Source organism: Elgaria multicarinata, chromosome 16, assembly GCF_023053635.1.
Source record: "Elgaria multicarinata webbii isolate HBS135686 ecotype San Diego chromosome 16, rElgMul1.1.pri, whole genome shotgun sequence".
Taxonomy (NCBI): domain Eukaryota; kingdom Metazoa; phylum Chordata; class Lepidosauria; order Squamata; family Anguidae; genus Elgaria; species Elgaria multicarinata.
In genome coordinates, this window is record NC_086186.1 from 29,859,862 (window position 1) to 29,887,363 (window position 27,502).

At 49.6% G+C, this 27,502-nt stretch overlaps 1 protein-coding gene across 2 annotated transcripts; it reads left to right on the plus strand.

Annotated features, from left to right (window-relative positions):
- The first annotated feature begins 101 nt into the window (after nt 1-101).
- KIF23 (kinesin family member 23) lies at nt 102-27,502 on the plus strand. 2 transcript variants are annotated; one of them, XM_063142850.1, is made up of 24 exons: nt 102-143; nt 3,182-3,251; nt 5,053-5,181; nt 6,560-6,665; nt 7,301-7,437; nt 9,423-9,532; nt 9,644-9,817; nt 10,377-10,418; nt 10,776-10,888; nt 11,661-11,782; nt 12,001-12,103; nt 14,864-14,943; nt 15,029-15,148; nt 15,431-15,590; nt 16,126-16,290; nt 16,672-16,829; nt 17,179-17,352; nt 18,702-18,881; nt 19,249-19,575; nt 24,225-24,455; nt 25,023-25,105; nt 25,691-25,772; nt 25,861-25,931; nt 26,838-27,502. In XM_063142850.1, exons 1-24 carry the CDS (start codon nt 130-132, stop codon nt 26,851-26,853), a joined length of 2,967 nt encoding a protein of 988 aa, XP_062998920.1. In that variant the 5' UTR covers nt 102-129; the 3' UTR covers nt 26,854-27,502. The 2 variants fall into 2 exon arrangements, with proteins under 2 accessions (XP_062998920.1, XP_062998919.1); XM_063142849.1 differs by lacking the exon at nt 19,249-19,575.

A 27,502-nucleotide genomic window follows, 5' to 3' on the forward strand; every position in this document is an offset into this window, starting at 1 on the left:
CGCCCCTTCCCTCGTTCCTTCTGATTGGCCGGTTTGAATAAAAGCAGCCGCGCAGCGGGTGACGGGAAGTGGGAGGGGGCGTTCCAATCGAATTTCTGGCGGCAACGAGCAGAAGCGGGGCTCGGCGCGATGAAGGCGGCTGCGTGAGTGGAGGGGAGGGGGGCAATGGGGCCTACCCACCCCCGAGTGCTACACCAGGGGCCCCCTGGGCAAGGGGCCCACCGGCGCCCACAGTGCTACACCAGGGCCCCCCTGGGCAAGGGGCCCACAGGAGCCCACCCACCCACAGTGCTACACCAGGGGCTCCGTGGGCAAGGGGCCCACCCACCCACAGTGCTACATCAGGGGCCCCCTGGGCAAGGGGCCCACCCACCCACAGTGCTACACCAGGGGCTCCCTGGGCAAGGGGCCCACTGGAGCCCACCCACCCACAGTGCTACATCAGGGGCTCCCTGGGCAAGGGGCCCACCCACCCACAGTGCTACACCAGGGGGCCCCTGGGCAAGGGGCCCACAGGAGCCCACCCACCCACAGTGCTACATCAGGGGCTCCCTGGGCAAGGGGCCCACCCACCCACAGTGCTACACCAGGGGGCCCCTGGGCAAGGGGCCCACAGGAGCCCACCCACCCACAGTGCTACATCAGGGGCTCCCTGGGCAAGGGGCCCACCCACCCACAGTGCTACACCAGGGCCCCCTGGGCAAGGGGCCCACAGGAGCCCACCCACCCACAGTGCTACATCAGGGGCCCCCTGGGCAAGGGGCCCACCCACCCACAGTGCTACACCAGGGGCTCCCTGGGCAAGGGGCCCACTGGAGCCCACAGTGCTACATCAGGGCCCCCCTGGGCAAGGGGCCCACTGGAGCCCACTGGAGCCCACCCACCCACAGTGCTACACCAGGGGCTCCCTGGGCAAGGGGCCCACCCACCCACAGTGCTACACCAGGGGGCCCCTGGGCAAGGGGCCCACCCACCCACAGTGCTACACCAGGGGCCCCCTGGGCAAGGGGCCCACTGGCGCCCACCCACCCACAGTGCTATGCCAGGGGCCCCCTGGGCCAAGAACCCACCAATCCAGAGTGCTACATCCTGTATTGTATTCATAGGTTTTAAACTGTATATGCTTTTATATTTTGTAAGGCTATTCTGATACCTATTATTCCAATAACAGATATCAGAATCAGCCTTGCAAGCATGTAGCTGCACAATACGTGCCTGTGAGGCAGTTTATTTATTTATTTATTTATTTAAGGATTTTTATGCCGCCATTCAGCCAAAAAAGGCTCTCACAGTGGCTTACAAAAGTATTTTTTGACAGTCCCTGCCCACAGGCTTACAATCTGAAAGACATGACACAAAAGGAAAGGGGATTGGGAGGGAGGAGGAGGAGGAGGGGAAAGGAAAGCAAATTCAGGCACTACAATCTTAATTGCAAAGTTCAGCAGTGACAGTTGACAGCAGGAGGGAGGGGGCTCTCAGCTGGAGCTGGACCCAGGCACGGTGGAGAGGTTGCTGAGGAGGCTGTTGCTTCCTCAGTTGGCTTAAGCCAGAAGAAATCTGTCCTCAAGGCTTGCTGCTGCTGCTTGTCTCTGTAGTAGCCCATGGGCTGGGGGGTTGTGTGTGTGTGGGAGCACTTTCCTCTGTCCTTCCCCCCACCATTCCTGAAAATTGTGGCCCTTCCTTGCAAGTTGTCAGTGCTTCTCGCCTGGCTTTTTTAGAGGGGGCTCTTGGAGCTCTTTTTTCTTCTCTCTCACCCCCAAAACATTTTTTTTCTTGGAAGCAGCAAGTTGGCAGAAACTGTGAAGAAATGGGGAGGGGGGCTGCAAGCTGAAGGCAATGGCCCTCTGGATGCCCTGTGAAAAGATGTGAACAAAGCAGGACGATGGTGCTGCAGAGGCCTTGCCTGGAAGCTCCCCCTGGGTCCAGCCACTTACTACTTCAAATCTGTATTTAGCACCTGTGTCTTTTTTTTAAAAAATAAAGTTTTTAGTCTAGAGTAGGCGCAGGGAGCCTCATCTGGGTTGGGAACCTATTGTGAGAGGTACGGGGGGGCCTTTTAAGATCTGGATCAGGGGGCTTGTGCCACCTCTGGAATAAATACAAAAAATTGCTGCTGCCAGATGCAGAGTTAAAGTAATGTCTGTTTTGGCCCTCAAGTGGCTGTTTGCAACCTGTGTTGCAAGAGTTGTTATGGTGCAAGCAGAATAAATGCCTTTCCTTCTTCTGCTATAAAGGGGAACTTTCTATCAGCTTTCTGTCTTCTGCTAGAAATTATGCATTTGGGGGGCATATTTTCCTTGCTCTCCCCCTTTTGTCAACAGTCATAGGAATGTAGGAAGCTACTCCATCTAGCCCAGTTTTGTTGATGCTGACTAGCAGCCATGACTCGGCCAGAATTTTTTCCAGCCTTACCTGGCGATGCCGGGGATAGAACTTGGGGCCTCCTGCATGCAAAGTGGGGGTTCTAGCACTGAGCCAACGACCCTCCCTCATAAATTCACTGCCTGATTCTTTGCGGAATTAGGTGCGCATAAGGGCAGCAAAATCTGTGCTAGATTGAGCTGTAAGATGGTTAGCTGGGCACATGTCTCTGTAAAGGGTGTAACAAATAAGTAGTACTACCTTTGACTAGGATGGGCAATTATTGAGGAGGAGGGTTGGATCCATATACCAGCATTAGTCTTCAGTGCTATGTTGTATTATATGTTCCGTTGTGAGAAACTTACAATATTTGTAACTTTCAACAGAGTAAGAGATGACATAGGCAAGGATAAGAAAGAGCACTGTGAGCAAACAGCCACATTGAGCCTTTTCTTGTTAAAAGAATGGCAGGATATAAATAAAACGAATGAAGTAGTTTATGCTCAAGTTTCAGGTGCTCTCTCCCACCCACTCCTTTTTTTTTAGTATTTAAGGTAAAATACTGGGGGAAACAGATGTTTGTGTGCTGTTGGTGTCTTCTAAAAAATGAGTTGTACTCTATGTGGTATTTTGTTTTGTTATCACTAATAGTTTCAAGTAACCTGCATTAACTGTTGATAACCCTCATGATCGTTTGGGATAGATTAGACATGGCTGTTTTGGCTCACTTCTGCATTCCTGCCGTGAAGCAATCATGTTTGTCTTGTGTAATGTATGTCTTATTTCGTTTGGCTGACCTGCCTGATTTTTTCATTTCCAGTAGAACTAAAACCCCTAGGAAGTATGCAGTGAAGAAGGCATCCAGCAACAGCTTGAAGGACCCTGTTGGGGTAAGTAGTTTATTTATGGCAGAACTAATTCCTTTGTATGTAGCACAATTCTACGGCTGCGTATTTTAGGAATTGACTAGAAAGGCAGAAGTAAAGTGTCTCTTCCTGTGGGCCTATTCAGACAACACACTAAACCATGTTTAGGCCACTAACAAGTCGTTAGTGAGCGTGTTTAAGCCATGGTTATGTAGCCACCATGGTTAGGAATGGTTCACACAACATGCTAAGTCATGGTTTACATGACACGCTAAGCCATAATGTTGAGCTTAAAACGCTTAACCATCATGGTTTGGCGTGTTGTTTGAACAGGGCCTATATGAATTAAAGACCATGTTCAGATGACACCCTAAGCCACAGTGGGCTCTCCTGCACTAGTGGCATTCAAGTGGCAGCTGGACAGCCATCTGTCAGGTATGCTTTAAGATGGATTCCTGCATTGAGCAGGGGGTTGGACTCCATGGCCTTATAGGCCCCTTCCAACTTTAGTATGATTCTACGGTTAAGCACTTTTAGCTAAATATTATGGCTCAGGGTGTTGTGTGAACCATGATTTAGCATGTCGTATCAGCCATTCCTAACCAAGGTGGCTACATAACCACAATTTAAGCATGCTCACTAATTATTTACTGCAAAAGGGTTAGTGGCCTAACTGTGTTGTCTGAACAGGCCCAATGTTTTTCTCTGATTGCAAGCAGGTACAGGTAGTGTTCTCATGTAAGGCTAAACCATGATTTAGCACTGTATGCATGCTTTCTACTCAGAAAGGAACGGCATAAAGTGCTGGGTTTGTGCATGCCCCTCACCTACATGATCTGGAGAAGGAATAAGCCAGAATTCCATTTTGCTTTAGCAGGTTCCTAGAGGTAAACCAGTAATTGTGGTTTAAAATAAGATCCGTTTTGTTAAACAAGGTAGCAAAACAGCCCAGGGTTAAAATTTAGCAATTGACTAGAATTTCTTTTAAATCACAATTCCTGATTTGCAAATAAGGACAATACAGGAATCCACTAAAGTAAAACTGAATCTTCCCACACTTAGTTGTGTGGGAGGACAACAGGGGAGGCCGAAACTTGTATGCTTGAGACTTCATGTGGCTCCTTCCTGTTTGTGCAGGTAGTACTATAAACCATGGTTTAGTGATATGTGTGAATTCTTTCTGAGTCTTATAAGCAAATAAGGGCACAATTTAGTTTTTTACAAGAAGTGACTGTCGTCTGCTCCTCTTCTCTGATAACAAAATAGGCTGGATTTATAGGAGGCTTAATATTTTTCCTTTAAGGTTTCAGACAGAGGTCCCTTTCCCAGCTTTTCGGCTTAAGATCCTTTTAACTGGAAATGTCAGTTAAAGCATGTCTTCTCCCTATGACCTTTTACTAGCATAAATGGTTAGACTTCTTCATATGTACGTAAAATCCAGAAAGCGTTAACCACTAGCTTAGTCTCGTCTTCTGATGCTACTAGATGCACTTCAAGCTTGTTCCTTGCTGATACAGAATTTGGTTATTCTCGGTAAACCTTTTGTTTTGTAATGAGGCATAGTGACGCTTAACCCGTAATACGTTACCTGGCTTTAGGGGATTGTTCTTTACATTTTCCTCTTAGGAGGTATAAGTGCTTGATAAATGAGGTTTGGAAGGCTACTTGGAGCTGCCTGTCATACCCCACTCCTAAACACAGTTATTTAGAAACAAACGTCAAGGGCAAATTATTTTATTTGAATGTGGGTGGGGAGATCAGGCTGAGCAAAATGTGGAATATGCAAGTCCTGGCATTTCTTTAAAATGGGCTTCTTTCCCCTCAGGTGTACTGCCGGGTGCGGCCAGTCAGCGTGCCTGATCAAGAGTGCTGCATAGAAATGGTCAGTAGCACAACAGTCCAAGTTCACCCGCCTGATGGATACCGCATCACCCGCAATGGGGAGTATAAAGAGGTAAAGCTTGCTGAAATGTTGCCAGAAACAGAAGCTGAAAGCTGTAGTTCTTAGGAGTTAAGGCTGAGATCTGTTTAAACTCCGTAAGGGTGGATTTGATTTAAATCACGATTTAAATCACTACTCAGAAAGACTTGATTTAATTATGTGACAACCTCCCCTCCCCACCAAAGTGCACTCTTCCTCACTATATTTTACACAACTCAGAGTTACCAAAGACTCATTCTTGCTGGTATAATCTTAATATTTACAACCAGATGAAGGTGTCATTTTTAGGATAGAAACTTTTTAGATTAGTTTTACTAATCTCAATATCAAAAACTAGTAACAATTTTTTTGATACTAATATAAAAAAAATACTGGTTTGGTTATACTATTAGAAACACATCATAGTAAGATAATTATGAAATTATTGCAAGGTGAACTATCTCCAGTTTAATAGGTTAATCATTCATATTTGGACAACTTTTCTGCTGTACTTTATTGGAAGGAGAAAAATAATCTTACAGAAACCTCTGGAAGAGCATGACATTGTGAATGGATGAATGGAATTCAATTACCAAAAAAATTAAACAGCCTCATGCTACATAATTAAAAACTAATCCTTATTTCCTGATGAATAACCTTTGGACTATAATGTATCTTAAATAGAAAACTATCTCTAGATAGATTTTTCCTCAAAAAGCATTTTATTAAAAAACCCACCAATTTAAATAAGAAAAAAATCAATTTTTTCCCCAAAATCATTGATTTTTATCCACCCTGATCTCCTTGAGATCTGCAGGAGCTCCTTTCTTTGGTAAAGCCGCAACAGTTCATTTCCTTACATTAAAATAAATAAATACATAAATCGTGGCGGGATCCCAGAACTTGCTGCTGCGGTACAACTGCTCCTGTCATCTGAACGCAGGAGCCCTGCTGGATCAGGCCAAAGGCCTCCCTGGTCCACCACTGTTCAGCTTGACTGGATGGCCCTCAATTCTAGTATTATGAGGGAGGGAGAAAATCGTCTGTGTCTCCGCATGTCTTTTCCAAGGAAGTAGGGAGGGGTCCGAAGGTGTACATGGCTAGAGCAGAAGTCATTCATTCTCAGAGGGGCCTGACATCAGAACCTGGCGAGAGCTTGGGTGAGGGTGGGAGGTGCTACTGCAGAAAAAGGGGAGGGGCTGTGCTTGAGTTCATCCCTTTGCAAGTAATGGATGGAGAATTTCATGGAACAGGGGCTGAGATGACTGACTACTGGGGGCGTTAATATGCTGAAACAAAATCCAGCGTAAAATGGCCTCAGTCAGAATCAAGATGTAATTTGCAGTCTAGGATAAGCAGCCAAATGCCTGTTGTCTGCTGCTTCGTAACAGCTTGCTGACTTTCTCTCTAGGTTCAGTATTCATTTAAAGAAGTGTTTGGCACCAGCATTTCTCAGAGACGTGTGTTTGATGTGGTTGCTAGACCTCTAGTGGAAGACCTTATCCATGGAAAAAATGGTATGGGCTATTTCATGCTTTAGGACAAAGTTCTGTGTTTTCCACCTGACTTACTGCTAGAAGTGTCCAAATGTTGATTAGGGTCTCCTTTATTCTGTACTGATCGAAAGCATATTTCAGCATAAGTGTATTGAGCACAGACATCATTATAAATCAACAAATCTAACTGTTGGTCTGTTCCTCTTGAAATAAATGCACTTAAACCATGTTGCTTTGGGCTTAAAAATAACAATAACAAGTTATAGCTTTCTTTTCTTCAATACAGACCAAAGGCAGGAAATCCAATTAAACAGTGGGCATAGTTTCGAAAACTACTTTCCCAGCTGCAAATACCTATTTCTTAAAAAAACAAAACGCTCCCTCAGTTCTTCGGGGGTGTGATCCTTTGGGAACATCTTTTCTTCCCGCCTTCCGGAAAGCTGTGCTCCTTTGGATTTGCTCCTTGTTTGAATAGGTTTGCACAGGAGAGGTTCAGTGTGTTACACTTTGGATCTATGAAGTATCTCTCATTTGTTTCTGCTGGCATATTGATTCTATTGTATTAATTGCTGGTGCTATGCTAAATAAATAGTTCCTTCTTGATGTCAAGAGTGGTAAAATTTTCTCATCAGTGCCTCTGTATCTCTGAATCCTAGGTCTCCTTTTTACCTATGGCGTCACAGGGAGTGGGAAAACCCACACGATGACAGGTTCTCCTGGTGATGGCGGGCTGCTTCCTCGCTGCCTAGACATGATCTTCAACAGCATAGGGCCTCTTCAGGCTAAACGATATGTAAGTCACTTCTTGCCAAGTCTTGGAGTGTAAGATACAAAATGTTTAACTTGTGCTAACAACGGCCGACAGAAAGCTCTGGCGTGGGCTGATCCATGAAGTCACGAAGAGTCGGAAGTGACTGAACGAATAAACAACAACAACTATCTGGCGCACATTGTGTAGGCAGGAGGTTGTCTTTAAGGCTGTAGCTCACTCTTCCCCAATCTTGTCCCCTCTAGATGCTTTGGACTACAGCTCTCAGAATTCCTGACTGCATGCTGGGCTTGATGGGAGTTGAAGCCCAAAACATTTGGAGGGTACCAGCATGGAGAATGCTGCTACATGTACAGAGGAAAGTTCCTAGTCTTTAAGCTCTCTTCAGGTGTGAAGAGATGTTTATAGGGTGAATGAAGCTTTGTGGATCACTCTTGTCTCGCACGGCAACGGGACAGCTTGGAAACATGACGCTACAGCTAATGAAATTCCGGCTCTTGTAACTGCAAAAGCAAGTTGAGATGAAGAAGAAAAAGTCTATCATAAGTGACAATAGAATTTAAATAAATCCATCTCAACATTTCTGATAAAATCCGATGCATTTTGAGGCTAGTGTTCTCCATCAAGCATTTTTTGTTGGTTGTGTTTAGACTTGAGTTCCCCATCCTTCCTGCCACTAAGTCAAGAGGTGCTAGTCTGAAACAGCAGGCAGCCATCTCTGCTATCCTTGTTGCTGTGCTGCTAGTAATCATCCTCTATATAAATAAAAGGAAGCGTCTGTATGTCCTCAGTGGACTCAAAAACCATATCTCCGATTGTTATGAACCTTTTAGAATTTGTTCTATCTGTACCTGGGATGATTTTAGACATAGTGGAAATTTCCGTCGCCATCTTGCACCAGAGGCGGGGAATCAAAGTATTTATACTGGTTCAGTAACATGAGATCGATTTCAACCAAACTTCGCATGATGATTCAGCGTTTCAGCAAGCAGATTGTAACCGTACAACATTCATGTTTCTTAGCCAATTTTTTTTTAAAAAGCCCCAAATATTGAAAAAAAATGCTAAAGTATGAAAAAAGAGAGCACTGTGTGAAGCCAGGGAAGATTAGCGGGCGGGTCATAGGCCTGCCCCCCTCCCCTGTGCTGTGGGGCAGCTCCACTTAAGGGGGATGGAGCGGACAGACCCTCCCTTGGGTGGACCATAGCAGGGGCCGTGCTTCGGGGTGCCAGCAGGCGTGCCTTCACTTAGGCGGGGTGGTCACAATGTAGCCCACTGTGGCAGCTGTGTAAATCTAAAGTAGGGATGTGCTCCGCTTCTAATCGGACCGGAGAAGCAGGAGCGGAGCGGGGGGCTTCGCCTGCCCTTAAGGTGGAGGCGAAGAGGATTGGGGGGCCGGCGGAGCATGGCGGAGAAGATCGAGGTGAAGGCGGATCCTTCGCCTCAATCCGGAGCTCCGCCGGAAAGGTAAGTGGGGTTTATCGGGTCCTGCTGCTGTCGCTGTCGCCCATGCAGCGACAGCGGCAGGGCCCGGTAACCCCCCACCCGCCCTCCTCTCCCTTACTTGCCTCCGTCCGCGGTCCGTCAGCGTCTTCAATTGAGCCCGTGGTTCCACCAGGAAGTCTGGGCCGCTTACGGCCCAGACTTCCTGGTGGAACCGCGGGCTCAATTGAAGATGGTGACGGACCGCGGACGGAGGCAGGTAAGGTCCCCTTCTCCCTTGGTCCCTTACCGGGCTCTGCTGCCGTCTCTGCATGGGTGGCGATGGTGGCAGGGCCCGGTAACCCCCCCTATGGGGGGGGAACAGAGCTCCGATCCGGATCCGGAGCTCCGAGCGGAGCAGAGTGGGCACAGGCGGAGTGGGGGCGGGGCGGAGCGGCCCGATCCGAAAATGGCGGATCTGAAAGTGAAGCGGAGTGGGGGGTCCGTGCACACCCCTAGTCTAAAGGCAGTTCCAACCTGTGCAAAGGCTAGGATGGTAACATGTGAGGGGCCGTCTGTACCCTCAGGTTTTCAAGCTGGATGACAAGAACGGGGTGGAGGTGCAGTGCGAGGTTGACGCTTTGCTTGAACGCCAAAAAAGAGAAGCTCTTCCAATTCCAAAGACTCCATCTGGCAAGTAAGTAGAGAAGGAAGACTGGGGCACTTCCGCCTCAGTCAAGAGGATCACCATAGCTGGTGCGTCAGAGAAATAGACGTCACAACTTGTTGTGCTCACTTTTTCTTTTAGCAAACGGCAAATAGACCCTGAAATTGCTGACATGATTAACGTGCAAGATAACTGCAAAGTGGACGAAGTTGATGATGATAATGTTTACAGCGTGTTTGTCTCCTACATCGAGATCTATAACAACTACATCTATGACCTTTTGGAAGACCCCCCCTTTGATCCCACCAAACCAAAGTGAGTCAAGCTCCGTCGGCGTTGGTCTTTGGCTCTGACAGTTCACTAGGTAAACGCTGTGTTCAGCGCAAGTGGCAGAATTGTGCTCTATTGACCAAGATTCCCAAAAGCAAGGCAGAGAGTAGATTCCAGATTGAATGCCTTGGGGACAGATCCACCGTGTGTATTTGTAGGGCATCAGGCTGGGATGGAAATAATACCACCACAATGAAGGGGTGACTTCCTGACAGATGCATTGAAGTCAGTTTTGGCGCCAAGATGGAGCAACCCTAGCTTTCAAATATGCAACATGCTCTCTGTTAGAGATCTTGGAAATCTCTGCCATGGAAGCACCACTGAACATGACGTACCTGGGGCTGGCATTACCTACTGCTGGAACTAAAAGTCCTGTTCAGTTTAACTTTGCCGGCTGCCAAAACTTCAATAATCCTCTAACAAGTGTCAGGAATATTCCAAAACCCTGTCATGACACTGTTTTCTTGGAAAATACTTGCGTTAATTAGTGAGGGGAAGTGGCTACTGTGGGTCTGCAACACTCTTAATTGTATTTCTTTGGTAGGTGGAACACCTGTGGCACTCCGGTGCGGAACGTTGACTTTATGTATGTGTACAGACTATTTTCCTCTTCTAGCAGTCAAGACTGGCTTCCACCAAGTGGAGCTGGTAGCATCTGCCGCTGTAAAGTCACCCCTCTGCTTCTCTTACCTAGAAGCTTGCTGTTGATAGTTTGCATACTAAAACCTTAGTTTGCGGATAGTTTAGTCTGATAGTTTGCGGCCTAAAATCTCAATTGTCTGTGCTTTCTTCTTCCCCGCTGCTTGCCTGAATGAGAGCTAATACTGGCCGGCACGTTGTGCTGTCGCTGACCTTCAGGGTGGGCCTGACTAGTTGGGCTTCTCCTCGCTGGCAGTAAATATATTGCTGGCGATTGACTTCATCAGGATCCTTCCCATCGCAGGCTGCCCCAATCCAGAACTCTCCGTGAGGATCAGAATCACAATATGTATGTTGCAGGATGCACCGAGGTCGAAGTCAAGTCCACCGAGGAAGCTTTTGAAGTCTTCTGGAGAGGTACGGAATCTCCTGGCTCCTGAGAGTGCAGACGTGGAGGGGACTGCATTAAAAAGCAGCAGGCGCGGAGGCTGTCCTGCGCTTCTGGTGCAGGAGCCCTGACGGAACTGAGGAAGGGGTCACCTGGTCTAGCATTTTCTTTCCAGCAGTGGCCCAGCTGGACACCTTTGGGAAGTCCAGCAGCAGGGCGTGAAATGGTTTGGCTGCAGCAACTGATGCTCCGTCTGCTGCTCCTGAGCACGGAGCTCTCCGTGGCCAAGGGCCGTGGGCCAGCCTGTCCTGCTAATTTGTCTCCTTTAAAACCACTTCTGTAGTAGCAAATTCCACGAGTCACAACGTTGTGCGAAGTACTTCTTGTTTTTCTCTCCTGCTCTGCCAGTCTCTTGTCATCATTCCCTGGGCCTGCTATGGACCCTTGTCTTTGAAATTAATGGAGAGGGTTTAGCACACAGTGCTAAACTGGGAAGTTCCAGCAAGAGACAGGGAGAAATAGCTCCACGATGTTCATAGATTAGTAAACCTCTCGTGTTTTCCTTTGGTTGTCTCTTTCCCTCCAACTAAAAAGGCCCAAATGTATTGGCCTTTTTTCCATAGAGAAGGTGCCCCAACCCTTGATTATTTTGGTTGCTCTTTTCTGCACCTTTTCCAGCTGTACCATATCGAGGTGTGATGGCCAGAGTAGTACAAAGCTATACAGATGTGGGTGCATTAGGACACTAGTCTTCATATTTGCAGTCCCTGCTAGATTTAAAGAACTCTCCTCCATTAACAGGCCAAAAGAAGAGACGCATTGCAAATACTCAGCTGAATCGTGAATCCAGCCGTTCGCATAGCGTCTTTCTGATTAAACTGGCCCAGGCACCATTGGATGCAGATGGCGATAATGTTCTACAGGTAAAATTGGGGGCGGGGGCTGACAGGAGCACAGCGTCTCCCTTCTGGCCTCCCGGGGGGCACGTTCCCAAAGGTGACGCTTGTCAGACCAATAACGCCACCCCATCAGGGCGTGGCGTTTTAAAAAGCCTTGGCGCTGCTGCTGCTCTAGCTAAGTGGCCGGGTTTTGTGGTGGTCGTCTTCTTGATTCCATACCTGACTGCTTCTCTCTTTTGCAGGAGAGAGAGCTAATCACCTTGAGCCAGTTATCGTTGGTTGACCTGGCAGGAAGTGAGCGAACAAACAGAACCAAAGCAGAAGGGAGCCGGCTGCGTGAAGCAGGTCAGGTGCCGCTGCTGCCTTTTGCGCTCACCTGGCACGACCCCACTGCGTCTTGCCCCAGTTGGCAGAGCTGGCTCTTGAAATCCAATGGGCAGGTGTTCCCTGATCAAGCAAGGGTGGGTGTGGGTGGGCTTGAGATCCTTTGGATCGCCCCTCCTAACACAGGCAGGGCTCGCTGGCACTCTGGTCGGGGGGCGCTGGCATCCTGCCAGACGTGTTCTTCCCGATGGCTCAGGAGCAGGGCTCTCCCTTGGGCTCTTCAGGGGCCCACCGCAAGCACCCGTTGCGAACACCAAGTCTTAGCAGGGAATTGGGACGGGGGTGGGAGAGAGGGAAGTTCTGTCGGGCCCCATCCCTCCTGCGCAGGGTGAGGTTTACTGCACAGAGAAGACAGTGGTAGTGTCTTGGCGGTAGTGAGGCTTCCGCTGTGAGTTTGCGGCACGGTTTCCTTGAAGCTGCACCACTCTCACCCTACTAAGTCTTCTTTGGGGCTGATGGTCAGGAACTCTTTGATCCCCTCAAGCAGCCGTTAGAGTGTGGCCTACACGTGTGTCGTCGTCCCCACCCAGCAGTACAGTCCATCTAGCAGGCCATTTACAGTACTGAGAGCTCCTTGGCCTGAACTTCAGCTGAGTTGGTGCACAGCCTTAAAAAGACCAAGACGCCAAACCAAACGCCGACTGCTTGTGCCCCAGCCTTCCCTTTCCCTTGCCGCCAGGTCTGCTGGCAGATCTGAAGAGGGGCTTGGCTAGACGTGGCCGCTCCTCCCTCTAAGCGGCAGGTGCCGTCCTTTCCGTCTTTGCCTTCTCCCCTGGCCAGAACCTCCGAGAAATCCCGCAACCTCCATCTGCCTCTTTCCACACAAAAGGTAGAACGCCGGGGGGGGGGGGAAGGTTGCTCCTTGTCCGCCTGAGGCGGCTCCCCCTGCTCCAGCCGCCGAAGCGTGGGTGGGTTGGACAATGAGACGGGCAGTGCTAAGGACATAGGCAAGCCTTCCTGGTCTGTGCCTGACCTTGCAGGGAAGGACATCTGCCCTGAGTTATCAACCGGGTCAAAGGCTTGGTTGGCTGCACAAGGAGATGTCCCAGGGGATGGACGTGCGTGTGTGTAGCGGGAGGGGGAGGTATGGAACCCTTAGAAAACCCTTCCCAGTCTCCTTCCCAAAAATCCTGTAAGGTTAAAGCATGTAAGAAGAGGATCTTCTAGTCACAAGTGCCGTAGGGAAAGGGTCGGATCCCCACCACCCCATCTGCCTTGCGTAGCACAGACAAGCTTCTCTAAAGTTACCGGGTTTCCACGGGTCCCAGGAGATGATGCTTCCCTCCTTCTGCCTGAACGCTGTGTGGCATAGGTGGGATGGAAGAAGGGCGCCTTGGTGAATTCTATATAGACGGTTTATAGGATGATGACTGCCAGGGAGCTGTCCGGAAGGCTTTGGTAGCGAACGCCTCCAGATGTGCTGTGGCATCCTGGCCACTGGGCAAATGGCTGCTTCTACTACTCCTGTAAGAGGGTTGCTCATTCTTCAGCCTTCTGGGCTAGATCTCCCCTGCGATATCCGTCAAGCGGCCAATCAGGCATCTGTCTACCTTCACGCATCTCTGCAGATGTAGCCTTTGGTAGGAGACTCTTGCAGAAAGTTATACCTTGGTTGAGGACGCCCTTCACCCTGAGAGCCCCCCTTAACAGAAATGGGTGCACCTCTGGGAAAGAGTTAGGAGCGCTGGGAACGTTTCCCTTTCCTAGTTGTAGTTCGACTAGAACAATCGTTCAGGGTTCAGCCGAGTTGGCCATAGTTCTGAAAGTTAATGGTGTTTTAGTCTCTTAACTGTTTGTGATCTGCCCAGAGAAGGTTGGTTATTGGGTGGTTGAAAATATAAATACATGTATTTTCTTGGAGGGAGTGTCTATTCGCAGACTAGTCCGAGAGGGTGGGAGCCCCTTCCCAGCGGGGAAGAAAGGTGTGCACGCTGTACCTGTCTCCTTTTGGGGGAGGGGCAATCCTGAGAAATCTAGAGAGCCCTCCCAAGGAAAGGACATTTACAGTAAGAAGCTCCTGAATGAATGAATGAAGCTTTATTGAATAAGTCTTCCAACCATTTCAAAAATCTATTTATTTATTTATTTATTTATTACATTTCTATACCGCCCAATAGCTGAAGCTCTCTGGGCGGTTCAAAAATCACATCATCTTTAAAAACAGACAGGCATTAATTAAAATGTACGATTTAAAATGATAAAACAATGTACAATTCTTATATATTATTTATGACTAACAGTTAATAAAACCCCTTGTGTGTAACGACCTTTAATAAAATCTATTTATTAGGCCAATTTTCTAGTTCTTTTTTCCTTATGTTGGCTGCTTTAAGAGCAAAAAGGGCAACGCTCTGGGTCACATAATAACTAGAACCACGTAGGAGGAAGGACAATTTATCCTTCGCTGTCCAATTTCTCATGCGTATTAAAAACATAGGTAGGTAGTATTCTCTACATTGTGAATATAAACAACATTCTAGTAGATAATGAGCTAGGTCTTCAATTTCAAAATTGCCCCGTATGCATAGTCTATCTTTCGATGGAATGCCTTGGACTCTGCCCTGCAACATCATCGTATCCATCAGCTTGAAATGAAGCCGAGTAAAAGCTACCCGATGGACTCGTTTCATATCAAAGGACAAAGAAGCTCCTGTTTATTCCGCCTTGTGCCTAAGGCATGGCATTAGCTGGATGATAGGCTAACTATGTTCCTTCTTACAGGCAATATTAATCAATCATTAATGACATTAAGAACCTGTATTGAGGCACTGCGGGAGAACCAAACCTACGGGACCAATAAGGTATGGTGGCTGCCTGTTTCTGGGCTTCCCCTGCTCCTGGGGTTTTTTAGGCCTGAAAACTGTGTTCACTAAAATCTTCCTTTAGATGGTCCCTTATCGAGACTCCAAGCTGACCCATCTTTTCAAGAATTACTTTGATGGAGAAGGAAAAGTGCGTATGATTGTCTGCGTGAACCCAAAGGCTGAAGACTACGATGAGAGTTTGGTAACGTAGATCTGATTTTAACTTCCGTGATTTAAGCGTATTAAACCTGGTGGAAGGCTGCCTTGATGTAAACCAGGTGGTCTCTCTCATGATTTTTTGAAAACCGCAAAGCTGATCCTTAGTTGAACTTCCTTTTAAGAGCAGAATTATACTGCGTGGGGTGTTCCAGGGCGTGTGACATTATGTGGGTTTGCTGAAGGCTGGCTTAGCGCGGTTGTTTCCTGTTTGTGCAGTGTAAGGACTGAGTTTTGTGTACTCCTAAATAACCTCCTCCTTTTGTAGCAAGTAATGCGATTTGCAGAAATCACGCAAGAAGTAGAGGTTGCAAGACCTGCCGATAAGCCGCTGTGTGGATTAACCCCCGGTCGGCGGTTTAAGAACCAGGCCTTCAGGGAGGAGCTGTCCCGGCAGCTGGAACTTCGAGGCGGACCGATTGACAGAGGTAAACCGTGAGTGGCTCGTTCGGACCACCTGATGCCGGCTTGTGTTGCCTGTATCAGTCAGTCAGCAGTGCCACCTCCTCCTCCTGGCATTCTTTACCTTGCTGAACCCCCCTTGGGTCTGGAACATGGCTGGGGCTCAAAGCAGCACGTCGGCACCCTCTTTCCCCCTGTGGTCACTTCTCAAAGGAGGTATCAGGCTTCTATTACACTACAGCCCTCGTAGGTGTACCTTCGCCTGTTAAATATAGGTATACGTATGAACACGTCGGTCTTTCTTGTGGTCCTAGATGCGCAGTCACGTTCAGAGTGGTGGCTTTAACAGCCATCCCTGCACCAGGTCCAGGCATCCAGGGCTGGGGCAGAGGCTCTCCTTAGTCACTCGACACCAGAGGAACTCCCCTCCTGTTGGAAGCTTGTTGGCGTTCTAGTCCAGACTCCTCCTTGAAGGAGCGCAATGGGTTTCTAGCGAGGGTGGAAGCAGGTTGGCTTGGGTGGGGAATAAGCTCGCACCACTGACCTGTCCGTCTTCTGCAGATTGGGAGCCGTCTGCCACAGAGAGGCTTCTGCAGAGTTTCCCCCCAATACCTTCTTGTGAACTCCTGGACATCAATGACGACCAGACCCTACCTCAGCTGATTGCAGTGCTGGAGCAACGGCATCACGCCCGACAGATGTTGTCGGAGCAGTTGGCCAAAAACGGTAAAGCCCCCGGAGTCTTTTCCGCTCTCTCCGGCCAAAAGTAGGTGCGATGAGCTACTTGTCAGTCTGCTTGGCATAGGGGAGTTTGAGTGCTTTAAAAGCACTCAGACCACGGCTGCGTTCCACTTCTTGCTGATGCTCATAATGCAGCAGGGATCATTTATTTTCTGGCCTAAAGAGTGGTCCTGACTCTCAGAATGTCTGCCGCAAGAAGCACTTGACATTCTATCTTGCCCTGGGATCTATCGCGTGAGGTTTCCACGTTATTTCCATTTCACAGTTGTGGCTACAGCCTGGACGGATGCCGCTGGCCTGGGCCAGGCGTTGGCTTTGGCTTCTCTTGCGAACTTGGGCCATCCTAATTGTCTTCTTCTGTTGCAGTGATTTCTGTGAAGGGCATGCTGCAAGAACTTGATGCCAGCATAGTCTCCAAAGAGAACGTGGCGCAAGTGAAAATGGCCGAGAGAGACAAAGTCATCTCCGCCCAAAAAACGGAGCTGGAGCGCCTCGAAAAGAAAGCACGGACGCTGGAATACAAGGTTTGCCTGCGATGCTCGTTCTGAAAGCGCCGGTCCTTGGTTGTGCAAGCTGAGCTCACTTCTCTCATGCTAAAACGTCTTGCTCAAAAGCAAAATCTTAAATTGCTCGTATGTTCTTAAGCCATGCTAGTTTTCCCCCCTATTTTGACAAGCTGTGAAAAAGCAAAGCATTTTAGAGGCTTTCCTTCCTTGGAGTGAGGTTATTCTCTTACACCTACATGACGGTTGCTGATTCTGCATGTTTTGTTGCATCAGTTTGGCTCTTGCTTTGCCCCCCCCCCAAAAAAAGAGCCCCTGTCTGCTAAATGGGGTGGATTTTCAGAACAAGATCTGCAATTTGTCTAATCAGGTTGACATCTTGGAGAAAACAACGGCCATTTATGAAGAGGAGAAGCGCAACTTGCACCAGGAGCTGGACAGCAAGAGCCAGAAGCTGCAGCGCCAAGTTTCTGACAAGCGTCGGCTAGAGGCCCGGCTGCAGGGCATGGTGACGGAGACGACGCAGAAGTGGGAGAAGGAATGTGTGAGTGCTGCAGCCTCTGTGCGAGTGCCGCTTCAGACGCAGGTCTCTCAATGTCAGCAGAGGTGGTGGCCTGCAGGCCGTAGCGTGGGGGACGCCCCCACCCCACCCCCACCCCCAGAGCAGGGAAGGGACAGAAATCTGCTGGATGCACTCAGCCCGGCGGTGCTTCGGCCGGGAGCTCCTCGCTTGCTCCTGCCCACACCGTCTTCTCCAGCGGGAGCCTCTCTTCCTGGTCTGTGAAAGGGGAGAAGCGGGCCGGTAGACCAGAGGTGGCTCAGCCAGAATGATGGAGGGGGCTAAATGCCCCCCCACCCACCCACCCCTGCAGGCCAAACATCCCCAGGGGGAGAGCACCACAAGCAGCGAGAAATCCATTCTAGACTCCCCCACCTCCCCAGGCTTTTTTAAAAAATATACTTGCTTAGATTTGTACGTATCCGCGACAAGGAATACATATGAAATGCATTTTAGAATGTTGTGGTAGAGGGACATAAGAGCCCTGCTGGGTCAAACCAAAGGCCTCTCTAGTCCAAAGGCATTCTGTCCCCAGAGCAGCAGACCAGGGCCCCCAGTGAGAATCCTGCCAGGAGGACGCAAGCTCAATAGCACCCTCCTGCCCATGTTCCACAGCAACTGGTACTGAGAGGCATCCTGCCTCTGATAAAGGACAGAATGCAGAGCAGGGATCCCCAACCTTTTTGGGTTGGTGGGCACATTTGGGATTTAGAGAAGGTCCCAGGAGCTCTTGCAAAATGACTGCCTTACCGGTGAGGCTTTTGCCCACGGCTGGTCACAGAATCCTCCTTTTCTGGAAGGCAAACCGGTGGGACTAAAAGAAAAGTAACTTGCCCAGGAACTCAAGTACAAGGCAGAGGTTAGGTCTGGGCTCCAAAACAAAACTGCTCTTTTTAACCCCAATACAGCTGTTACTGGAGGGCGGCACTTCCCCTTCACAGCCAGCCAGCCTCCCCGTTAAATAAAGGGGGCCAAGAGCGGTGGGCCCCTTGTTGGCAACCATGTAGAGCCGTCATGCCTAGTAGTCCCTGGTAGCCACCTCCTTCCACTGCAGCTACCTCTGAGACTCTCGGAAAGGCTTAAGGGCCCCCTTTGAATGAGCTCTGCCTTCTGAAGAGGAGGAGGAGGAGGAGGAGGAGGTTAATTCTTTCCTGATGGCTCTGATGCCAATTGTACAAAATGGACCTTCCCAGAAAGCGCCGCCTGTGCTCCTGCAGAGAGGGGGTCATCGCGTGGGAGGGCTCCGGGAGCGTTTCAGCAGGCTCCCTCCTGTTCGTCACGCGCTACCGAGGATCCACGTGGTGATCCTGACTTCAGCTCGATCTCCCTTGCAGGAGCGGCGGGTGGCAGCTAAGCAGCTTGAGATGCAGAACAAGCTCTGGGTGAAAGACGAGAAGCTCAAGCAACTCAAAGCCATCGTCACAGAGCCGAAGAGCAGCAAGCCAGAGAGGCCTTCTCGGGAGAAGGACCGGGAGAAGGCGCCGCAGAGATCCTTGTCCCCTCCTCCGGTCCCTGTAAGTTGCCCTCTAGCTCCGTGCTGCGTGGTGCCCGTGGGCCCCGCTGACATGTATGATCGGGACAAAGGCAGAACCCTTCAGACCCCGCAGCTTTTGGGGGCTGGGAGTTTATCACCCAGCAAGATCACTTGGCTGTGAGTCTGCCAGGTTCTTTTGTGTGTTTTCCTTTCGCACCTTCCTTCCTCCCGCGTCTCAAGCCACCTGGTTGCATGTTTCCCCCTCACCAATCTACTTAATCTGGCCTGGACTGTGGAAGACCACGGGGGTTTGAGGTTCTGTGGAGTCCACGGGCTGCCTTTCTCCGAAGGCTTTGTTCTGGGTGCCTTTCCTCCGGGCCTCGTTCGCTAACTGCACCTCTCTTCAGTTTTCCAGTAACTCTGTCAGTCAGCTCCCTAACAACAACAATCCTCGCCTGCCTGCCGCAAGCCAGCCACAGCTGCACAGGCGCTCTAACTCTTGCAGCAGCATTTCCGTGGCCTCCTGCGTCTCGGAATGGGAGCAGAGGACGCCTACTCACAGCAGCCAGCAGCCCGGCGGTGGCATGCCCAGAGGCAGGAGTAGACTGCCGGAGCCAGAGCAAGCTAGGCACGGTGTCATGTCAGACAGAAGGCGGGGCATGTGCTGGACCGGAGCCCTCGAGGTCCCCGGCGGTAGAGAGGCGCTAGAGGTAGAAGAGGACCTGTGCTGCAGGGTTAGTGCTCCTTCCAGACGCGGCGTTGAGTCTGGTGCACTGGCTCAAAGACCACCCTTCCCCCAAATGGCCGCTGAGCCGAGCGGTTCTGGGCGCTCCTCCCCTGGGGGCGGCGTTCTTGCCGAGGGCAGGGCCTCGGGAGTTTCCGAGAGCCCAGAACTGCCTGTGCTGCCGTTGGCGGTGCTTCCACGCTTGCCACAAGTGAAGACTGCCAAAACGAAAAACCCCTTCCAAAAGGCGTGTAAGGCACAGCCTGGTCTTTCCTAGGAGCCCTCCTGGGAGCTGGCCTCCTCTCCCGATTCCAAACACCTTTCAGTGCCCACCATACTGTGTCTGTGTGGCAGCCCATGTGCCTTCACTGGCCTCTCTGGGCAGGGAATGGTGGTCACACGAGCCGTTGCCCCTCTTCTCGTGTCTGTGAACACTGTCTGCCTAACCAGTTTGCGTGATGGATGTGAGGTTCACCCCTTTAAACCTAAGCTCTCGTGCGCCACCCTGGTCCTCAATTTTGGCCAGAATGAAGCCCGCTTAGAAGATGGCAGCCTGAAGGCCATGCTGGTCCCAGTCTTCTGCTGTGTTGGTGGCTAAGCGTCTTCAGTTAAATTATTGTCATTGGCTTTCATGTAATCATCCAAACCTCTTGCATACTGGCTTCTTTTTTCAATGTAAACCTGCCATTTTATTTCCTGAATTGCTATGGCTTTGTGCACATGTGTGTCCCCTAGTCTAAAATGCAAACCGTTCCGTTGGGGGATTTTGCTGCCACTGAATCTGTGGCCGGCCAGTCCTGCCCATGCACCCCGTTCTGAGCTTTCTTAAACGTCACCAAATAATCAGTTCAAACTGCAGCTTAACTATAAATCAGAAAATGCATACGGCATCTTTGTCTCCAGTCCAGTTCTTAATCTTAAATTGATTATTGCAGCAACTAAGTGTAATCATGGGAACATAGGAAGCTGCCTTATAGCAAGTTAGATCGCTGGCCCGTCTCGCTCAGTATTGTTGACGTTGGCTGGCAGGGTTTCGCCAGAGTTTCAGGCCAGGGGTCTTTCTCAGCCCTTACCTGGAGGGAGCCAGGAATTGAACCTGGGGCCTTCTGCATGTAGAGCCTAGGCTCTGTCACTGAGCTGTGTGTGCTCCCGACTCTAGCTGGTCTTCTGTTCTCCATCTCTGGGTACGAGGGTTAGAGTTGCTGCATAACCAGATTGCTCGGAGTCTGTTCCGGCTGCTTTTGGTGGCTGGTGGCTCCTGTGGAGCACATAAGTGAGTCCGTAAGGACCCCTGGGGGTCTCTGACGGCCAGCCATTGCTGCCCACAAGACGAGACTGTGGGTGTGCTGGCAAAAGGGGGGCATGAGAGGTCCAGCAGGCCTTGTGTGGTGGGCAGGCGCCCCGCTTGAGGGCAGCTCAGCTTCTGCCACTCTTCCCCTTCTCAGCGTTCATAATACCTCTCTGCAGGAAATACCTCTCCTCTTCATAGGGGTGGGGGCCCTGCGGAGGCTGGTCATCGTCTGCCCTGTTTGCTCCCCAAACGACCGGAGGGAGTGTCCATGAGGCCAGATTTTTTTTTTGGGGGGGGGATGTTCAGCTTCATTAATCAGCACCCCTTGCTTTTAGGGGGGGGGCTTATTGGCTTTGCGCATCCGACCCCAGAATTTCTTAAACTATTGGCAAGCTTCAGGCTACCTTGTTGGCCACAGCTGCTTAGGCAAGTCTCTAGCAGGCACCGACAAATGCTGTCCCATTAGTTTTTCTCTCCTAGTGACTGTGGAGGTAATGCTGAAACTTTGGACGATTTGAGAGTCCAGGCAGCAAATGAGAGCGCTCGAAAAGCCTGTTGCAAATAGGAGGAAAACTTTTGGCCTATGACGGACCTAACGCAAGGATCCGTGTAGAATTTTGTGCATGAAAACTAACCCTCACCCCACCACCTTGGGCCGGGTCACTTTCCTCTGTCCAACTACTTGTTAATGAAAATTCAAGACCGTTGTGCTTTCTCTTCCTCCCATTCCACTGCAATTATCAGGAGTCCACACGTAAAGATTTATCTCCCAAGTTACGTATAAATTGTTAATGTTGGTAATTAAAAGAAAATTACTACGATTTTCCCTATGAGTTCATGTAATGTGGCTTTACAAGTTGATCAGGACCCAGTAAGTGCATTTTACAGCTCTAAACATGGGAGAAAGTTTCTGCTGACCACGCTGCTTCTTTAATTAATTCATTTATTAACATTCTATACTGCTGACCAATATCTGACGTTCTCTGGGCACTTTACAACAATCGAAATACCACATGATAAAATACAATATAAAAGTTTAAAACTATTGTATAAAATAAATTGATACAGAATAAAGTCCATTAGGCATTGCAAAGACTAAAAATGAAGTACCGCATTTCTTCGATTCTAAGACGCACTTTATTCCCCATATAAACATCTCTAAAAAGGGGTGCGTCTTAGAATTGCGGGTGCGATTATTATTCTTAGAATCAAAGCTTTTTTTCTGTTGGTGGTGCTGAAATTAGTGTGTGTCTTACAATCGATGGCGCCTTACAATCGAAGAAATACGGTAACAGGTTTTAAACAACTGAGAGACTAAAACACTTGGGAAAGTAAGAAGGCCTTTGTCTCGTACTGGAAAGGGCAAGTACTGGCATAAAGAGATCATTTTGCCTGGTTCCCTTTAACAATCTCACTGCTCTATTTTGGGCCAGCTGAAGTTTCAAAGGCAGCTTTATGTATAACGCATTTCAGTAATCCAGATGAAAGGTTGCCAGAGCGTGGATAACTGTAGCTAGGTTATCACAACTCGATGGCCTTGTAGGCCCCTTCCAACTCTGCTATTCTTATTCTTATTCTTATTATTTATTTATATAGCACCATCAATGTACATGGTGCTGTACAGAGTAAAACAGTAGAGAGCAAGGCCCTGCCGCATAGGCTTACAATCTAATAAAATCATAGTAAAACAATAAGGAGGGGAAGAGAATGCCAACAGGCACAGGGTAGGGTAAAACTAGCAGTATAAAGTCCACACAACATCAAGTTTTAAAAGCTTTAGGAAAAAGAAAAGTTTTTAGCTGAGCTTTAAAAGCTGCGATTGAACTTGTAGTTCTCAAATGTTCTGGAAGAGCGTTCCAGGCGTAAGGGGCAGCGGAAGAAAATGGACGAAGCCGAGCAAAGGAAGTAGAGGCCCTTGGGCAGGCGAGAAACATGGCATCAGAGGAGCGAAGAGCACGAGCGGGGCAATAGTGTGAGATGAGAGAGGAGAGATAGGAAGGAGCTAGACCGTGAAAAGCTTTGAAGGTTAACAGGAGAAGTTTATAGTGGATTCTGAAGTGAATTGGAAGCCAATGAAGAGATTTCAGAAGCAGAGTAACATGGTCAGAGCGGCGAGCCAAGAAGATGATCTTTGCGGCAGAGTGGTGAACAGAAACCAACGGACTGATGTGCGAAGATGGAAGGCCAGTGAGAAGAAGGTTGCAGTAGTCCAACCGAGAAATAACCAGCGCATGAACAAGCGTCTTGGCAGAAGAGACAGACAAAAATGATCGAATCCTGGCAATATTATACAGGAAGAAACGTCAAGATTTAGCTACTGCCTCAATATGAGGAATAAAGGAGAGCGAGGAGTCAAATATAAAGCCAAGGCTATTCTATGATTCTATGATCTCTGTCCAGATAAGGCCGTAGTTGGTATATCAGCCTAAGCTGATAAAATGTGCTCCATGCCACTGAGTTCAGCTATAGTAACAACGCAGGATCCAAGAGGATCCTCAAACTATACACCTGATCCTTTAGGGGGAATGCAAAACCTTCCAGAACATGTTGAGTATCACTTAGCCAGTCAGACAAACCACCCACATCAGTACCTCCATCTTGACTGGGTTGTATCTCATTTTATTGGCCCTTCTTAACAAGTCCATTCACTTGTCCAGGCACTGATTCAGAACAGTCACTGCCTCCCCTGGATTTGATGAAAAGTACAGCGCGAGCTGGGTGTCTTCTGCATATTGATGACACTTTAGCTGACATCTCCCAGCGGCTTCATGGAGACGTTGTAAGCATGGGAGACAGAACTGAGCCCTGTGGACTCCCATAGCATAGCTGCCAAGGCACAGAGCAATAATCCTCCAGCACAAACTTCTTGAAACAGGCATTCAAGTAGGAGTAGAACCACTGCAATGGTCGCTGGTATCGAAAGGCCTCAAGAAGTCCAAGAGAATCAGCAGGGTCACACTCCCCTGTTCCTCTCTTGGGAAAGGAAGACCAAAACAGTTTCCATACTAAATCCAGGCTTGAAGCCTGACTGAAATGGGTCTAGATATTCAGTTTCATTCAAGAGTGCCTGGAATTGGCCAGCAACCATCCACTCAAGCACCTTGCCCAGGAAGGGGATGTTGGCAGCTGGTCGTGGTGGTCAACATCTTCTGGGTCCAGGTTAGGCTTTTTCCAGAGTGGCCTAACTTCTGCCTTCTTTAAAGAGCTTAACACCGCCGCCCCCCCCCCTCTCTCGGAATTTATGACCTGGAACCAGCTGGACCTCCCCTCCCTGCTTGATGTGATGACCCATGACAGGCAAGGGTCGGGCACGCACCTTGTCTGCAGCCTTGAGCCTCAATAACATATTCCTTTTGTGATCCAATTAGAACGCGCCGCCAGTTCGTCTCCGGCACAGGCGTTCTCGCTCGGCTGGGGAGAGGTGGGTGGACCACAAGCCTCCCTCCAACGTGCAGACGGAAACTGTCATGCAGCCCCACGTGCCCCACGCCATCACCGTGGCGGCTGCAAATGAAAAGGCCCTGGCCAAGTGTCAGAAATACATGCTGACCCACCAAGAGCTGGCGTCTGATGGGGAGATAGAGACAAAGCTCATCAAGGTAACAAGGGCTGGCTGGCTGCTTCCAAATGAGGGCCGGGGGTGGGTGGGGGCCCAGAGGCATTCAGGGCGGGAGGCTAAGGCACGCCCCGTCATGCCTGCCCCGTCCGTCAGTGTTCTTTTGCAACGTTGCCACCAAACAAACTCAGGGGCTCACCGCCTCCGGAACAGCAGGTGCCCTTTGTGCCACTTGAGTTGCCCGCATTTCGCTCCACCAGGGGCCGTGGGATGGTTTGCCTGGGGTGAGCAGCTTTGGCGTCGCATGCGGAAGAGTCCTAGCCCATTTCCTTCTTTGCACATGGAGGTCAAGTGGGAAAGAAAGCCTGGTGGAGTTTGCAGAGCTGCCTTCAGCCCCAGGCCAGCCCAGCCCCCCCACCCCGCCCGCCCTCCTGCCCCTTCTCCAGCCTGGCTGGCACAACTCAGCTGGCCTGGGCTTCTGGGCGGTCAGAAGAGGCCTTTTCCTTCTGCCCTTTCAACATATTTGTAAAAATGGTTAGAGCCGAACACTGAGCTGCTCCACTCAAAGCTCCTCAACGCAAGGCGCGTAAGAACTACTTTTTGCTTTCAGGGCGACGTGTACAAGACCAGAGGGGGTGGGCAGGCCGTCCAGTTCACCGAGATTGAAACCCTGAAGCAGGAATCCCCGACAGGGTGAGTTATTCCTCTGACATCTCCGTTGAATGTGTATAGATCTGTTCACGTTCATCAGGGTGTTGGACGTTGGAGGCCCTGGTGAGCGGGAAGGCCAGGCCTGCTGCCTCCCGATGGCTTTTTTCTGCCCACGTGAGTTTTACTGGCAAATTTTAAATTATTAATTTGCATTTTCCAAATGAGTTCGCCATGAAATATGCAGTATAAATGCATCACGAAGGGAAAAGATATAACCATCAACGATCGAATAGCAACAAAATAAAATGTCTCCCTTTGAGATCAAGTCACGAAGGGACTCGATGGCCTTATAGGCTGCTTCCAACTCTGCTATGATTCTATGAAAATAAATTGCATGCTGAATAAACCTGAAACATGGCCAAGATGGTCACAACATAATGGCCGTCTTGATGGTGTTTTTTGCTTTCGCCTCATAGTTTGTGACTGGCTCACTTTCAGGCAGGCCGTGGGCCTCGGAGTCCTCAGTCCTGTGCTCGTGAAGTCGTCTCTCGTGCCTCTCGTGACGGGTAGAGCTCCATCCATCCCAGGTCTGATTCATATTTTCTTATTATTTTTTGCTCCTTCCAGTCGCAAGCGAAGATCCTCTCCCTCAAGCCCTCTGCCACCGGATGAGGCTACCGAGTCGGAATGGACAGACGTGGAAACGAGAGTAAGTCCCGGGAAACGGGCCGGGCGTAGCTTGGGCAGGGGGCGGTGCTGCTGAGCTGGCTCTTGACCTGTTGTGTGTCTCTGTCCAGTGTTCTGTTGCAGTGGAGATGAAGGCAGGATCTCATCTTGGACCAGGATATCAGCACCATGCTCAGCCCAAGTAAGCCTCTTCCTTCGCTGTGCCGCCCCCACCCCCTTTTTAAGGTTTGCTGTTCCCTAAAAGTCTGCTTCCTGAGAGAGGCTGGGCATGGAACTGGATAAAGCACCTGGCAGTCCAAAGATGAAACAGGAGTGCTGGCTTTGGGGGAGTGGGGTGGGGGAGTGGGTGGTGGACAGGAGGGATTTATGGTTGAAGGATAGAGTTAACTATTGAGGTTTGGCCTCTTGCAGATAGGTGCTGGCCATGCTGTGGAAATGATCTGTTCAGCTCAGGGGAAGAAAACTGGCAGTTTTAGAAGACATGTTAACAGGCAGGAAAGAGGGCAGCAGAGGTAAAAGCAAGCAAGAAAGCAAGAAAGAAAAAGCAAGCAGTCATCAGAAATACTGGAAAAGGCAACTGCCAGCACTCAGGGAACCTGTACGGGAGCGCTGCAGAGAGGGCCAGGCGTGCCAATGAAGCCTGGCGTGCGCTGTGCCACTCCCCCGCCCACCCCACCCCCAGTTCCTGAGACCTCCTAGTTCGGTGTTGCTCCCATGCGCCTCAGTTTCCCTTTGCAGCCTGTTCCATTTTAGCATCACTCGTCCTGAGTCCTGCACCTGCCTGTCATGGCTTCTCCAGCTGTTCCCTGCCTGTGCCTTTCCGAACCGTTGGCTGGGCTGCGGCAGGAGCAGGGGAATACTCATCAAGCGTTGCACCTTCTGGGGGAAGCTATTGGCAGCAGAATGTTGAGCGGCAGTGCAGCGCCTGTCGTGGGGCGGTGGCAGGAGGAACCATTCGCGCACACTAGGCAGAGGAGCAGCTGTGGTTGGGTGCTGTAGGCACGCAGAGGAGAACCTCAGGGGGCGTTTAATCTGCCATATTCCCCTTTGTAGCTAAGCTTACACTGCGTTTGTGCTTCCTTTGCAGACGCAGAAAACCATGAAGCGTTCTGTTGGGCATCCTGTGTCAGAGAGTGTTTCAGGCTACATAGCTGGCTATGCTAGACTGTGGCTAAAGAAGTGTCAAATATATAATAAAAGTGCACTTTTGGCTCTGCTCTACATCGTAACGTTGCGGAAGGTGGCCTTATTCCATTCTGTTACCTTTCGACTGTCTTTTTGTAAGGCTGCCTCTTGCATACGAGCCCAACCCTGTCTTCTTGCCACCTTTACCACAAATAGTTTAACTCTCTTTCCATGTGTGGATTTTTTTTTTTAAAAAAAAGACTGTATTAAACAAAAAACATGCTGTTATTTATTTAGCTGTCCTAATGCATTTTAGGACTATCTTGGTGCCGGTTCTGAGCTGTAGTCCTGCTTTAGCAATAGCGCTCTTTCAGTTCAAGGCGTTGCTGTCCTAGCACTGGGCGCCGTCCTGTACCTGCGGACAGGTGTGAAGACGGCCTTGTCTCCTGCTGTGTGTTCTGTGCAGCAGGAAGGCATGAACTGTGTTGGGGTTGGTGACCTTCTCTATTCCTTTGCCTGCTATGCATGATTTTAACATATTGTGTTCGCTAGACAACTGTGTAGTGAGAGGATTATATGTCCATGTGTGGTTTTAGATTGAATTTGCAAATAAAACCTTCATTCACA

Excerpts from the sequence above, each read along its gene's own strand:
- KIF23 (XM_063142850.1), top strand. Across the intron at positions 6,666-7,300 it reads CCTTATCCATGGAAAAAATG|GTCTCCTTTTTACCTATGGC; the intron begins GTATGGGCTATT and ends TCTGAATCCTAG. Across the intron at positions 16,830-17,178 it reads CACGGACGCTGGAATACAAG|GTTGACATCTTGGAGAAAAC; the intron begins GTTTGCCTGCGA and ends TTGTCTAATCAG.